We start from the raw sequence: 15,920 nt of genomic DNA, 5'->3' as shown, positions 1-15,920 counted from the left end.
AATGTCAAGGTGAGAGGTCAGAAACATTAATTCACCTGTAATTGAATAAGAATACAGTTGGCCAGTTCTGTGATACATAGGAGATTATTGAGGATACATAGACAATTATTAGCATTTCCACAGGAGTTTTCTATCAAAATGATGCACATGGTTGCTTTCCTGAAGAGTGCGAGGTTTCAGCCTGTTGGATAGCAGCTATGTGTGCCCCCTCCCATGTGACTGTGATGGCATGTGATAGGGAGGGAGGGGGCGGGGGGCAATCCAGCAAGGAGTGGAGTTATACACAAGAATGTGGAATAGGGAAAGGAGCCCTGAATCTGAATCCATAGCAGCACAGTGTGAATACCTGTGAAGTCACACACAATGAAGGTAAGCAAGAAATATCAATTATTTCTCAAAAACTGACTGAATGGGTCCTCATAATATTGCCAGCAAGGATCTAAAGTTAAAAAAGAAATGTGAAGAGTGTATAATATGTTAAATTTTTTGTCCATTCTTCCAATTCTCCTGTATGGTGTTATTTAGTTAAGTGCTGGTGTTTTTAATAAATTATAATGTGACATTTGTAACAGAGAAAATATGTATAAATTGTACTTATTTTTGAACCTACTCTCTTGCCTGCAGCACTTTTCCTGAACCTTTGTGAGTGTGTGGTAGTCCGCTCTATCTACTTGTTTCATTTCTTTAAATTAAAAAATAAAATCTGGGATATCTCTATCAACTTCTAGGATGAAAATATTGCTGTATTTTGCATTAGGTTTCCAAGTCTCATGAAAATCTGTGTTTAAAATGGGAAAAAAGGTACCAAATAAACAGTAATAGTGTCGAGGTCAGACCAGGAGATTTGTTGTGTTCCTTCTTCCAATAGAATGAGCTTTAGCCTTTTGGTGCTAAAAAATTTCTGATTGTAAATCAAATAAGCAGATCTCTGGGACCTGGGTGGGCACTTCATTTTAAAATCTTCTGAAGAGACTATCATCTTCATTCAGAAATGTGCAAGAGCAAAACCATAAAATCTATTTTATTGTAATCAGTAACCAGAGAAGCAAAGTTAGCACTGATGTAATATACCCAGACTTCTAGTCAAGATGCAAGCAGCTGCATTCTGCACAAGTTATTGGTTTAGTGAGGTATAGGGCAATCAGATAGCAGAGCATTAAACCAATCAAACCTAGACATGACAAAAGCAATGTCTCTGCACCTACTTATAGTAAGTGACTAGATTAACTATATTCTGTAACTGAAAGAAAGAACCTCTGGATATGTTCTATTTTATATGTGTGTCAAAGGTGGGAACGGGGTCAATAGCAACACCAAGGTTATTTCACAACCATATTTGGTACAACTAAACAACCATCAGAGTAAGAGTACCCATGTTCTCCCTTCGTTTTTTTTTGGGACCTAAAATCAACATTTCAGTCCTAAACGAGAATGAAGTTTGCCAGGTTTCATTTAAATATATCTGCGTATCATCCACATAGCAGGGAACCACAATGTGTCCAAATAATATTGCCAAGGGATTGTATGTATAATGATGAAAGAACTGATCCTAGCACAAATTCTTGTGGAAAAACATATTTCATCACTCAGTAACTCTTCTTCTCTTAATTTAACATTTAACAAGTGTTTCCTGTTACATAAGTACGATTGGAACCATGCGAGTGCCTGTCCTTGAAGTGCGACACAACCCCAGACTCTCATGATCTATTGTATCAAGAGCTGCACTGAGGTCATGAAGTACAACAACAGACAGAGCATTATGGTCGACAAAAGTAGGTCATTACTAGCAAGTGCTTCTAATACTGAGGTATGGTCTAAATCTTGATCCTTGCTTCTGAAGAGTGGGATGGTTGAAACAGGGAAACGGGTACACATATTAATACACTAAACAACTGCAATATATAAGGTCATATTCATTCCTGCTTAGATTTGCGATAACATGCGCTTAATGGAAAGGCTTGAGGGCCCCGCATAGTTGTAGCAGCTGAAAATCACAAGGAGGATACTGTTGAGGAAGTATTTTTGTCTCTTTTCCTCCTCGTCCCTTTTCCGTGGGTGAAGTTGTATTGGCAGGAATGATGTTGAAGAAGCACTCAGAGTCAATGGTTGTTCAACCTACAAATCTTTAGTTTAAAATAAAACAGATTAATCTGGGGAAACTGTGTGCTCTGTGCAAGAAGCTTCAAGAGACCAGAGAATTCCAAAGTAACAGTAGGAATCTAATCTTTATACAATATAGCTAACCAATCATTTGTCATAGAACATCACATTGTCTCTCTTAACCTGCCTTAATATTTTCTGTCACTCCATGAAAGCTGGCAATTGGGCTAACTCAAAACATTTCTCTGCAAAAACCCACATTGCTTGACCTGCATGACTTAGTCAAAACAGGTCATATCCAATGCCCTGGTTCTTAAACACCTGATGAAGTGTTCTCTGCACTTTCATTAAACTCTGTACTTTGCAGCTCAATGTTTTTGAACAGACACACAGTTCTAATTCCTCATGCTGACTGACTTATTAATTTTAACAGCATTAAAAATGATTCTTCAAACATTATGGCTTATCATTGTAGTACTAAACAGCATTTAAAATATAGTATATAGATATATTTAGGAAAGGGTATTTTTGCACATGATTCCCAATTCTAACCATTTCAGAGTTTTAATGAAAGCATTTAAATCAAACTTCATCATTCCTGGTTTTCAAAAAGAGCATTTTGATCAAACTTCAACAATACCTTTCAGCAGTCTGAATGAAAAACACCCAAGGCAGTTTCTGGCTGTAGCTGGCAAATGATGGAATTATCCGTCTGCAGAAAGAAAGAAAAGAATCTACTTGGATTGAATTTTGTTGTCAGGCAGCAGTGCACGAATACAAAGTTGCCTTGAGGAACTATTCCCATTGGCCAAGTCAATCTGAACCTGAACTTTGAGCATTAGACATAGAATTCATTCAGTTGCAGACAACTAGGTCAATGTGAATTTGATATTTCTATTCATGATAGTTCCTTAATTATCTTTATACTTTCCTTTCCCAGGGCAGAAACAGCAGCGGTTAAAGCATCAGCTATAGGATGGATGCCACCAGGAACCAGACAGTGTGGCAATCCAGTGGTGGCAATGACCTTTGGAATGCCCATGGCAACCTCTACAATGTCACACCTCACAACTCCACTGGCAAAATGGGCCTTGTCTTCGATCCGGTCACAGACAAGGCTGTCAATTGCCTCACTGTGATCATCCTCTGCACAACCATGGTGTCCCTGGGCTGCACTATGGAGGTCGCAAAGATCAAGGTCCACATTCTTAAGCCCAAAGGGGTGGCCATTGCTCTGGTGGCTCAGTTTGGTATCATGCCCCTTGCTGCCTTCATGTTAGCCAAGATCTTCCAGGTGGACCCTATGGAAGCAGTAACCATACTCATCTGTGGCTGTTGTCCAGGAGGCAACCTCTCCAATGTTTTCACTTTGGCTCTTGAGGGCGATATGAACCTTAGGTAAACCTGCTGACACACTAATCTCTCACATTCTTCTGGAAAAACAGTAGCAATTACCCTCACACAACTCTACTACTCTACTACTACTACTACTACTACTACTACTTACTAAAAAAAACAACAAAGGAACATTTGGCTGCAGAGTGTTGAGAAATGGCTTGTTTGTGTAAAACTACTAAAAATCTTCTGTTGAAGGCATTTGTCCAACTGAAATAAAACACTCCAATAATAATACAAGCACACATTTTGAAACCAGTTTTCATTACTATTACTAGTTCCTAGCATTTTATGAAGAAATACAATTGCCAGTCCAAAATGCATTCAATTATAGATTCAAAAAAAGGGAATACATAATTTAGTCTGTGGCTAACTTTACTCACATATTTACTGATGCAGGACTTTTTGCAACTCTTTGCAACAGTTGATATCCATATGAAAACATCTGCCTCTTTGATTCAATGACAAAAACACAAGCAAATCTACACTATATCTGGTTCTGTAATCTACTTCAAGTTATTTAATCCTTATAAAAAACGGATAATGTCTTGCCCCACACCCCGTGAGTTGGTTTTATCTGGCAATTTGATTAGCCACTCTTTGACTAGAGACTTCAACAATGTGTGTAGATGCTCACTCAGAACAAATTTACCTCAAAGAACTATAAGGCCAACATCTTAGATTTTCCACCATTTTGAATTTTCAGAAAACACACAAAGCCTACAAAGCCAGACAAATCTGCATGAAAATTGGAAGACAATCTCACATACCTTTATAGAGGTACTAATTACTGTAGTGATTGTGAAGAAATGACAATCCAATGAATTTGCAGTGGGCATATCTTAAAAACAGAATTGCTGCCTGCAGCTACGTATACTGTATATTTTCCGAATTATTTTTAAGAAATATTAAAATTCACTGTCAAATAAATGGCCTAAACCACATGTCAAACCCCTGTCCTGGAGGGCCAGAGTATCTGCTAGTTTTTTAGAGTGTTCTCAGCATTAGTGATTTATTTACTGTAAGTCATTGATTGGCAGCTGATTGAAAGGATACCACAAAAATACCCTGCATTTGGTTTGACACCCCTGGTCTAAATATTTCAAGGCAGTCTTGTGGCAAGGTATTAAAAAAACTATTAAATCCTGATTCAGTGCTTCAATGCAGATGACTTTAGAAACCTAAGAAGCCTACTTAATGTTGTGCTTGATAAGACATTGTAAACTCTGATGCCATTGGGTGCTACCAGCTATAATATCTAAAGGTGCTAACCTCTGTTTCATTTTCTCTCTCTTAGCATTGTGATGACCACCTGCTCAACTGTAATGGCATTGGGAATTATGCCACTTCTCCTCTTTTTGTACTGCAAGGGCATTCCCAACATACAGAATAACATGCCTTATGCTGGCATTGTCATTGCCCTGATAATGACCTTATTGCCTTGTCTAGTTGGTATCGCCATCAACCACTGGGCACCGCGCTACTCTCCAATTGTTAAGAAGGTATGGAATCAGTTCCACTTGTTTCTACTGTATTCTTACTCAGATCATGGTTATGCTAAGAAATTTGCCAGTTAAGAGCTATATACCTGTTGGCTGCTCTGGATAATTGTCTGATAGTGTATGATTAGTAATTACTTTGCAGTGCTGTTGGTGTTCTATAATGTCTCCTATATCACTCACATTTAATCACTATACAAAAGTGTGTGTCTTTGCATGTCTTTGTGTGTGTGACTTTGCATGTCATGTACCTTGCATTTAGTGCTAGAACTGTATGAAGATTGGTGTAGTGATGTAGTTTAAAAAATGTCTGAGGTCTTGGAGCTTAATTTATTGTATTGATCCACACAAAGAATAATGCAATTACAATCATCTGGAAAGATTATATTTATTTCTCTAATTAATCAAAGAATCCATAATTATCCATAATTAATAATATTTTCATTTACATATATTCCACAGATTGGATTGAGCCTCTTATTGATTGCAGCAGTGGTCATTGGTATCATATCAAGTATCACAGTTGGGGATACACTTTGGGTGGTCGTGTCACCTAAGATGACAGCCACGGCATTCTTGATGCCACTCATTGGCTTCCTACTTGGGTATATCATGTCTAGTGTCTTTAGGCTCACAGAGGGGTAAGTGAACAGAATATATAAATATGTTCATAAAATACACCTGCAATGTCCAATAAATATCTACATTAAACCACATAAGAGCTTCAAAGAATGCAGTGATCCATCAAACATCTGGGCAAAAAAGTCTCAGATAAAAAGAGAACCAAATAAATTATCACGCTAACAAAAGCACTATTCTTTTTATCTTTCAAATCTCTTGCTATTTTAAGACTGACATAATTTCTACAAACTTAATATATTTTAAATTGAGTTATTAAGTACAAAACATTGAATGTCTTTTCTCAGATGCAAGAGGACCGTTGCAATGGAGACCGGCTGTCAGAACATTCAACTGTGCTCCACCATCTTGAAAATCACCTTTCCAATGGAGGTCATTGGAGCCCTGTTCCTGTTCCCAGTTCTCTACATCTTTTTCCAGGGCATTGAATCTCTGCTCCTCATCATTATTTACAGATGTTACAAAAGGTTCAAGCCAGCAGTCAAGGGTACACATCCTCTGATTTGTGCTCTGTGATCTCCACACACTCTTTTGTGCTGCTTAAGAAGGCCAACATGGAGTATGGGTGGTGTGTACCTAGCTCAAACTTTTCTTAGATGTCTGAAACATTTTTTTCTAAAAGCATCCAACATTAATCATAGTTCTTGTTCATGTAGTGAATTATACTATTATACTGTAGAATATAGCAATCAAAATCTGGTTTATGCAACAAGATATGCGTTGATGTGTGTTTTGCTTCCACGCATTTAACTGACAGATAATTTTGTTTTTATTTACTACTGTGTCACTTTCTTATTGTATCACCACCTTTTCAGGACAGTTCCCATGGTATATCCAAATAGAAAACCAGAAGAGAAACGTGACTTATTTGCCTTCTTAATTTAAATCTCTTACAGAGAAACCCATATACCTCACAGTGGAAGGTAAAGCAGAGGAGATGAAGGCACCATAGATGTGGCTGGTCCCGTTTAATCAGGATGAGGTCAGAGCTGCAGAAGGATCTTTGATTGGGCTCCTCTCAAGGTTCCAACAAGTGTGAAGACCAGATGACTGCTGTAATGATGTGTATTGTCTGTGATACCCAGCTTGTCCAGCTTGGTAGTTTTGTAAAGTACAAGAGACAAGGGTGTTCCATTTCCAGTGTGTAACATACCACTGTAGATGCTTCACTTTTCATTACCCATGAACAAGCCTGGGGCATACTGTAACTATGAGGCATTGGTCAGCCTTCTGCACATGGATGGTAAGATTAAGGTGGGCATTTGTCCCAAAAGGTGCATCTGGACCTGATATTGAATATCTACCTCAATGAGATTTCTTCAAAGAGATTTACTCAAGATTTACTTCATAACATAATCCATTAGCAAACATGCAACCCTCCATTACTCAGTATGCAAACTATGTTCCTGTAAGACATTTATGTCTGAACTTGTTATAATATGTTTTGATAATAAAAATCAAATTAAACCACTGCTTTAGCTGAAAAGCAAATGTATGTAGGCCTACTGTAAAAGCAAAAACGCAGTTCTTTGGCATCTGTTAGGAAATTGCTTTAGTGCAATGCCGCAATGTGTGTAGTTCATTTATTACTCTCACCCTCCCTCCCTGTTTAGCAGTCAGCAATATTGAACTTCTACAGTCATCAACATTTTCTTCCACATGCATTAAAGAAACTGAAAAGATCTCTCCCTTTGAATATTGTTCATAGTTATTCTTTTGATCAATGGTCACAGGACAACACACTGTAATTTATTTAATTATGTTCAGCTATGAGGCACCTATGGGCATGTTATCTGCTCTTTTGTAACCTGTGCTCATTAAAAATTTTAGCACCCATATTTTAGCTTATGTTGCTTTAGAGCCAGATCAATACATTTGAGAAATGTTCAGTAAAAGCAATTATTCTGATTCTAATTTTCAGATTTCAAATATGCTTTTCCATCTTCAATTTGCAGATTACATACAGTATCTACAATTTGTTTCAAGCCCTTTATTTTAGTCATCTATTTAACATTGCTAATTTGGCTATAGCATTCTCTTTTATATGGTGAATGCATAAAATGGTTTGGTAATGGGAATTATTTTGTACCTATATTTTCATACTGAAAATGAAATATGAAATGTTGGCTTGTGTATTATGCCTCTTTTATTGAAACATTTGCACAAAAAAACAACGAAACTGCAGAAAATGTTTCTAAAGCGAGAGAGTATGTGAGTGTGATTTGTCATGTATACATTTCAGCAAGATTTGTGGCAATGCACCCAATGTAGAGTTTCATATATTTAAATTAGTTTGGAACAGTGGTGAATCTTCCCAGGAGTGGCCACAATTTGTATTAAAGCAGAAAGTGGGATACAATTCCTTAAGAGCAATATAAATGACTGATATCAAATAATAGGAAGTGCTTGATTGCAGCTTCTGAAGGTAGTGCAACCAGTTTAAGGGGGTAATTACTTTTTCACAGGGGTAATTTGGGTGTTTGATAACATTTTTCATTAAATAAATGATATAGTAATTTTAAAAATGTGTTTTGTATTCATTAAGTTTAACATTACATTTTAGCGAAAGATCTGAAACCATTCAGTGTGAGAAACATGCAATAATACAGGAAATCAGGAAGTGGGCAAATACAGCATTGTGTGTGGTGGTTGAAGGAGTCCAGAAGTCCAGTGCTTTGTAAAACACCAGAATTATGAGAACTTCTGCCATGACTCTCTGAGGAGGAGGAAGGGGAGTGGGAGGAGGAATGAGGAGGTGTGCTCCTGGGGCCATGGGGCCCGGGAGGAGCACCTGGCCACAGCTGAGGGAGTATGGCTGAGTAGGAGTGACTGACAGACTTGCTGCTAGAAGACCTTGAGTGACTCAGAGAAAGGCATTGGAAGCGAGTGGGAAAAGCAGGAACTGTCTGAACGATACTCAGCTCTTGAATACGTATGTGGGGTGCTTCAGGGGAGCATTGGGCTGTGGGCACTGAATGATGTAACTTTCTGTAAGGGCACCATGAATCAAGCTCCACATATACCAAAAACAACAGTGTAATTATCATTTTAGGCCTAGCACAAGTCCTGATTGAAACAAATGAAGATGGACAGTGAGATTGAGCAGCCAACCTTCTTTTCACTGCTTCTATGGGTTTAATTTTCCTCCTGCTTTTTTAGAGCACTGTGTCATGAAAACTCAATAACAGAGAGGGAGATTATGGGCACAGAGATCTGACTTTACACCCACGGGGAGCTGATTGCAATCACATCCAGGCACTCAAAACCAGAATTTGAAGTAGAGGGTATGATTTATTATATTGAATATGGACAACTCCATATTACAAGGGAGATGCAACGGCCTTCAGAACCATAATTCACTTGATAAATAGATTACTGGGTTGCTAGAGAGATTGGTGCTCAAGTAGTGAATTTCAGTGACAGGCTCATATTGAGTTCCATTTTGAAAATCAAATTCAATCTAGTTTTGTTTAAACATTGGCTGCATGAACATTGAATAAAAACAAATATATCACTCACACTGGGAGAGAATTTTAATGACCAGCCCACCGTTGGGCTGTTTAGGCCGATGGGCATTGGTAACTGTGATCTCTCCTGCCCGGCTCATGAAATCATTCAGATCCCACGCATACACCCAAGGCTGATCTAGTTATGGATGCAGAGCCACACAAAATGACAGCTTCAAATATCATCTTAGAATGCATCAGTATCAATAAAAATTCTACTTATATTCAGTATAAATATAATCAATTCACTCCACCATGGATAAATTGGTTTCAAGGATAGCATTGTTATTATTGTAATTACTTCATTTGACTTTAGAAGATGCATACATTAACACTGTATATTTAGCATTAAACAGCAGGTGGTCATGATATTTAAAAGGATTTCAGTAAGTGATATACAAGGAAAACCTGTGTGTACATCATGTACAGAATGCGTCTGGGCAAGAGGTTCAGCTGTTTTTCAGACCAAATGTCAAAATGAGGAAGAAATGTGATGCAAGTGACTTTGACTGTGGAATGATTGTTGGTGCCAGACAGTGGTTTGAGTATCTCAGAAGCTGCTGATCTCCTGGGATTCTAATGCACAATAGTCTCTAGAGTTTGCAGAGAATGGTGTGAAAAACAAAAAAGTGAGCAGCAGTTCTACGGGCGAAAACACATTGTTATTAAGAGGTCAGAGGAGAATGGGCAGATTGGTCGAAGCTGACAGTAACGCAAATAACCACACATTATAACAATGGTATGCAGAAGAGCATTTCTGAACACACAACGTGTTAGACCTCTAAGTAGGCTACAGCAGCAGAAGAAAAAAAAAAGTGTAATTATTGCCTAATAAAGAGCTCTGTGAGTGCAGAACACAATAATACTAACATAGTAGTAGTTCTTAAGACACTCCATCGTAAGTATCAATTCTCAGAAAAGGTTACATTAGTGGATATAAACCATTGCTCTGTTTAAAAGTGCTACATTATTTTCCTAATGAACTTTGCTGAAGGTGATTAAGGAGCATAGTGTGCGTTTTAAGGACCCAAGGGTCCCTCTTCTACTGCTAATTAAATGAAGTGTAAACTAATGGCATGCCCTTTGAAACTGGTCACAGCATCTCCTAAATTAAAATCTTGCACGTTAGTTTTTTTCCCGTGGGCACCTGGAAGCAATTTCCTCACAGTGGGAAGGGAGATTCTCAATTGAAGACATTGATCAATACGCCATCCACTGTGCGCCTGCTACAGCCTGCCCCCCTTTCCACATGTAACAACTCTGCATCCTCCACTGGCTCGCTGTTGCAGCTTGCATTCGATTCACGAGTTCTGCTCCCTCCTATATCAAGGCTAGTAATCACAAAAGACTATGTTTTAAGTGAAATGTTTACATTTGCCCCTCCGAGGAATCGCCACCTTAACATGGTGGAGGGGTTTGTGTGTCCCGGTGATCCTGGGAGCTAGGTTGTCGGGGGCACTGTTAGCCCCCAGTAGGGTCTCCCAAGGCAAATTGGTCCCGGGGGAGGGGCCGGACTAAGAGCGATTCAAAGACTCCCATGATACGGCCACACAACGACCCAGTTACCTTGCCCGGAAAAGGGAAACCGGGGCCCCCTGCTGCAGCCAGACCCGGGAGGGGAGCTCGTCGGCGAGCGTCTGGTGGCCGGGCCTTATCCTATGGGGCCCGGCCGGGCACAGCCCGAACTGGTCACGTGGGGTCGCCGCCCTGTGGGCTCACCACCTGCAGGGGTCGGCATCGGAGTCGGGTGCTTTGTCCAACGGGCAGTAGGCAAAGGCGGGGATCAGGGCGTGCTGATCCTCGGCGTCGCAGACTGGTTCTGGGGACGTGGAACGTCACCTCTCTGGTGGGGAAGGAACCGGAGCTAGTGCGGGAGGCGGAGCGGTACCAACTAGATATAGTTGGGCTCACCTCCACGCACAGTACTGGTTCCGGAACCAAACTCCTGGAGAGGGGCTGGACTCTGTTCTTTTCTGGAGTTGCTCAAGGTGAGAGGCGCCGGGCGGGTGTGGGGATACTCACAAGCCACCGGCTGAGCGCCACTGTGTTGGAGTTCCACCTGGGGAACGAGAGGGTCGCCTCTCTGCGACTACGTGTCGCTGGGGGGAAGGCTCTGACTGTCATTTGTGCTTATACACCAAATGGCAGTTCAGAGTATCCGGCCTTCTTGGAGTCACTGGGCGGCATCCTGGAAAGGGTGCCACCCGGAGACTCCATAGTTCTGCTGGGCGACTTCAACGCTCACGTGGGCAATGACGGAGAAACCTGGAGGGGGGTGATTGGGAGGAACGGCCTGCCTGATCTGAACCCAAGCGATGTTTTGTTATTGGACTTCTGTGCTGGTGATGGATTGTCGATAACAAACACTATGTTCGAGCATAGGGTAGCTCATAAGTGTACTTGGTACCAGAGCACCTTAGGCCAAAGATCGATGATCGATCATCAGACCTGCGGCCGTATGTCTTGGACACTCGGGTGAAGAGAGGAGCAGAGCTGTCAACTGATCACCACCTGGTGGTGAGTTGGATCAAGTGGCCGGGGAGGCTGCCGGACAGACCCGGTAAACCCAAACGTGTAGTGAGGGTGAACTGGGAACGTCTGGCGGAGGCCCCTGTTCGCGAGGTCTTCAACTCTCACCTCCGGAAGAACTTCTCACGCATCCCGGGGAAAGCTGGGGACATGGAGTCCGAGTGGGCCATGTTCAAAGCCTCCATTGCAGAGGCGGCAAGCAGGAGCTGTGGCCAGAAGGTCATCGGTGCCTGTCGGGGCGGCAACCCAAGAACCCGCTGGTGGACACCAGCGGTGAGGGAGGCCGTCAAGCTGAAGAAGGAGGCCTTTCGGGCTTGGCTGGCCTGGGGGTCCCCTGAAGCAGCAGACAGGTACCGGGTGGCCAGAAGGGCTGCGGCTGCGGCAGTCGCTGAAGCAAAAACCCGGGTATGGGAGGAGTTCGGGGAGGCTATGGAGAAGGACTTTCGGTTGGCCTCGAGGAAGTTCTGGCAAACCATCCGACGACTCAGAAAGGGAAAGCAGGGCTTGTCTCAGGCTGTTTTCAGCAGGGGAGGAGAACTGCTGACCCGGACTGGGGATATTGTCGGGCGGTGGAAAGAGCACTTCGAGGAGCTCCTGAACCCGAACAACACGTCCTCTGTGGAAGAGGCAGAGCCTGAAGACTCGGGGGAATCAGCACCTATATCCCTGGCGGAAGTTGAGGTAGTCAAAAAGCTCCTCAGTGGCAAGTCGCCGGGTGTAGATGAGATTCGCCCTGAGATGCTGAAGGCTCTGGACATTGTTGGGCTGTCTTGGCTGACACGCCTCTTCAGTGTCGCGTGGAGGTCGGGGACAGTACCTGTAGAGTGGCAGACCGGGGTGGTGGTCCCCATTTTCAAGAAGGCTCCAATTACCGGGGTATCACACTCCTCAGCCTCCCTGGGAAAGCTTACTCTAGAGCACTGGAAAGGAGGCTCAGATTCAGGCGGAGCAATGTGGCTTCCGTCCTGGCCGTGGAACAGTGGATCAGCTCTTTACCTTGGCAGGGTTGCTGGCGGGGTCATGGGAGTTTGTCCATCCAGTCCACATGTGCTTTGTGGACTTGGAGAAGGCTTTCGACCGTGTCCCCCGGGGAACCCTGTGGGGTGTACTGCGGGAGTATGGGGTACCGGGGCCGTTGTTACGAGCCATCAGGTCCCTGTATAACCAAAGTGAGAGCTATGTCCGCATTCTCGGCACAAAGTCAAGCACGTTTCCGGTGGGTGTTGGACTCCGCCAAAGTTGCCCCCTGTCACCGGTCCTGTTTGTATTCATAGATAGGATCTCCAGGCGCAGCCGAAGTGAGGAGAGTGTCCGGTTTGGTGACCTCAGAATCGCATCTCTGCTTTTTGCGGATGATGTGGTTCTGCTGGCTTCATCGGACCGTGACCTTCAGCACGCACTGGAACGGTTTGCAGCCGAGTGTGAAGCGGCCGGGATGAGAGTCAGCACCTCCAAGTCCGAGGCCATGGTTCTCTGCCGGAAAACGGTGGATTGCTCCCTCCGGGTTGGGAATGAGTCTTTGCCCCAAGTGAAGGAGTTCAAGTATCTCGGGGTCTTGTTCATGAGTGAGGGTAGAAGGGAGCGTGAGATCGACAGGCGGATTGGTGCAGCGTCAGCAGTAATGCGGGCGTTGCACCGGACTGTTGTGGTGAAGAGGGAGCTGAGCCGGAAGGCGAAGCTCTCGATTTACTGGTCGATCTACGTCCCAACCCTCACCTATGGTCATGAGCTTTGGGTAGTGACCGAAAGAACGAGATCGCGTATACAAGCGGCCGAAATGAGCTTCCTCCATAGGGTGGCCGGGCTCCGCCTTAGAGTTAGGGTGAGGAGCTCGGACATCCGGAGGGAGCTCGGAGTAGAGCCGCTGCTCCTTCGCGTCGAAAGGAGCCAATTGAGGTGGTTCGGGCATCTGATCAGGATGCCTCCCGGGCGCCTCCCTTTGGAGGTTTTCCGGGCTCGTCCAACTGGGCGGAGACCCCGAGGGAGACCCAGAGCCCGCTGGAGAGATTATATATCTCTCCTGGCCAGGGAACGCCTCGGGATCCCCCAGGAGGAGCTAGAAGGCGTTGCTGGGGAGAGGGACGCCTGGAATACCCGGCTTTGCCTCCTGCCCCCGCGACCCGACTCCAGATAAGCGGGTGATGATGGATGGATGGATGGATGGATGTTTACATTTGCTGAAAGCCTCAAAAGATCAATTAAATTGACCAGCCCTAATGCTCTCCATCAAGGTATCAGCACAGATCTTTGACCACTGCTACAGCCATGTCTACCTACCTACTCTATGTCAAACACCCTGTGCTCACCACTGGGCAAATTGTGGATCCTTTGAAAGATTTGAATCTTAAACAATCTTAGAGTAGTGGACTGTAAAGTGTATTGGCAATTTTGCATATTAATATACAGCCGACCTGGCTATTTGGACATTGAGAAAGTTATTGTTATTTTAGCTGCCCAGCACAGGATTTTGGAGTTGGAGGTAAATAATATGACCTTGAAGTGCAGAGCTTCAGCTTTAATTTGAGGGTATTTATATCCAAATCAGGAGAACGGTGTAAGAATTACAGCCCTTTTTAGACATAGTGCCCCCAATTTTAGGGGCTCAAAAATAATTGGACAAATTAACATAATCATAGATTAATTTTTCATTTTTGTATACTTGGTTGCATATCCTTTGCATGCTATGACTTCCTGATGTCTGTGACCTATCGATGTCATCAGAGTCTGGATATCTTATTTTCAGGTTGTCCTACAAGCGATGCTAAAACTCTTTGCATTTGAATTGATATCTGGGAATTGGGGGGTGGAAACAGATTCAGCTGAAAATTATGCTGAAAAAGTAGAGAACACATTTGTTGGCTAAATGGCTTCAGGTCAGAAAGGGTCCAAAGTATCAAATGAGCCTCAAACCATCATGCTGTTGACAGATATGCAGCAGATATGGATGGATCACTTCAAGGGTTGTTTCTCTTGAATAATTTTTCCATTGGGTTCAGTAAGACAATTATTCAGGAGAAACAACCCTTGAAGTGATCTATCCATATCTATTGCATATCTGGTGGCAACATGATGCTTTCAGGCTCTATTTTATCTCTTGAATTTGTGATAAATCCAATTTCCTGAATTTCCTAAAAGTTTAATTAGCTAGTTACATGTATTATTCTACAGACAAATACGTTATTAGCTGATTAGCTAAGGTCGCACTGTTGTCACTGAACTGGCTAGCAAAATTAGCGGGATGTAAATCGTTTGTGTTTAATTTCATACAGTGCAGGTTGGGAAAACGGATACCGCATAGCTACTTTAGCGTTACTAATGTTAGCAAGCCAATATAGCTAGCTACTTTAGCTAAGGTAGACGCCCCTGACGATGGAGTGCTGCTGAGGTCAGAAAACTCCATCCAGCAGAGCTGTATGTTTTCCGTATGTGTACGCCGACCTTCATGGTCTCTTTTTGGCTCTCTCTTTACTGTTTTATTCTACTGATTATTTACTGTACTGTATAAATTGAGCGCTTGCTTGCCACTGAAGATAGTACGTAAGACTTACTGCTGCTACTGTTGGTCGGTGTGCTAAATGTAATCTACTGCCTGCCCGCGATAGAGTCCTGTCATTCTACATTTAAATTGACTTATTTTTGAGCAAAAAATGTTTTAAGGGTATCCATACCACAGAAATAGCGCAGTACCAAAATCAGTAGTTGGCGAACGCGTTGCCATTGTAGTAGACCTGCGAAATGACATTGAGATTGGTTTTGAAATTGGTGAAATATTGAGCCTCAAAATGTGCTATTAATGGTACCAAAGTACCAACCAATACAAACGTATAGTCAACGCGTTCACGCGTTCATGATCAAGCCCTACAGCCATACACTCCATTCAGCCAATGCAGGTAACCGTATCAACTCCATCTCTGTGAGGATCTAGTGGGTACTCAAAATCATGACCTCTCCACTGCTGCCAGAACCGCAGAGTACTTGCCATCTTCCACCAGACTGAAGATTCATCTCTTCAGATAGCACTTCAGATCGGACTAAGCACCTACTTATCCATTTCTGTACTTCAGTAGAATGAAAACCTCATCAACCCATTCACTTAGTTTAAATTTGGTGCAAATTGTGTGACAGTTGTTACTTACCTTGATATCTTGGTAAACACATCGATGTGAAGCTGCCATCTTGTACTGGAATTCATAGCAAGTTAGAACTTGGTTAAAACAAAGGTAAACAAATGCTTGGGGTCTCATGCATCAAT

At 42.7% G+C, this 15,920-nt stretch overlaps 1 protein-coding gene across 2 annotated transcripts; it reads left to right on the top strand.

Moving 5' to 3' along the window:
- The first annotated feature begins 247 nt into the window (after positions 1-247).
- On the top strand, positions 248-7,316 carry LOC133141798 (hepatic sodium/bile acid cotransporter-like). 2 transcript variants are annotated; one of them, XR_009710126.1, is made up of 6 exons: positions 248-369; positions 3,041-3,498; positions 4,793-4,997; positions 5,457-5,635; positions 5,921-6,201; positions 6,530-7,316. XR_009710126.1 is itself a non-coding variant. In XM_061262550.1 (6 exons), exons 2-6 carry the CDS (start codon positions 3,077-3,079, stop codon positions 6,583-6,585), a joined length of 1,062 nt encoding a protein of 353 aa, XP_061118534.1. In that variant the 5' UTR covers positions 248-369; positions 3,041-3,076; the 3' UTR covers positions 6,586-7,316. The 2 variants fall into 2 exon arrangements, 1 of the variants encoding a protein (XP_061118534.1); XM_061262550.1 differs by having other exon boundaries at positions 5,921-6,120.
- The last annotated feature ends 8,604 nt before the right edge of the window (positions 7,317-15,920 follow it).

Source organism: Conger conger, chromosome 1 (genome assembly GCF_963514075.1).
Source record: "Conger conger chromosome 1, fConCon1.1, whole genome shotgun sequence".
Taxonomy (NCBI): domain Eukaryota; kingdom Metazoa; phylum Chordata; class Actinopteri; order Anguilliformes; family Congridae; genus Conger; species Conger conger.
Note: the sequence above shows the minus strand (reverse complement) of the source record. Positions and strands in the feature narration are given on the sequence as shown.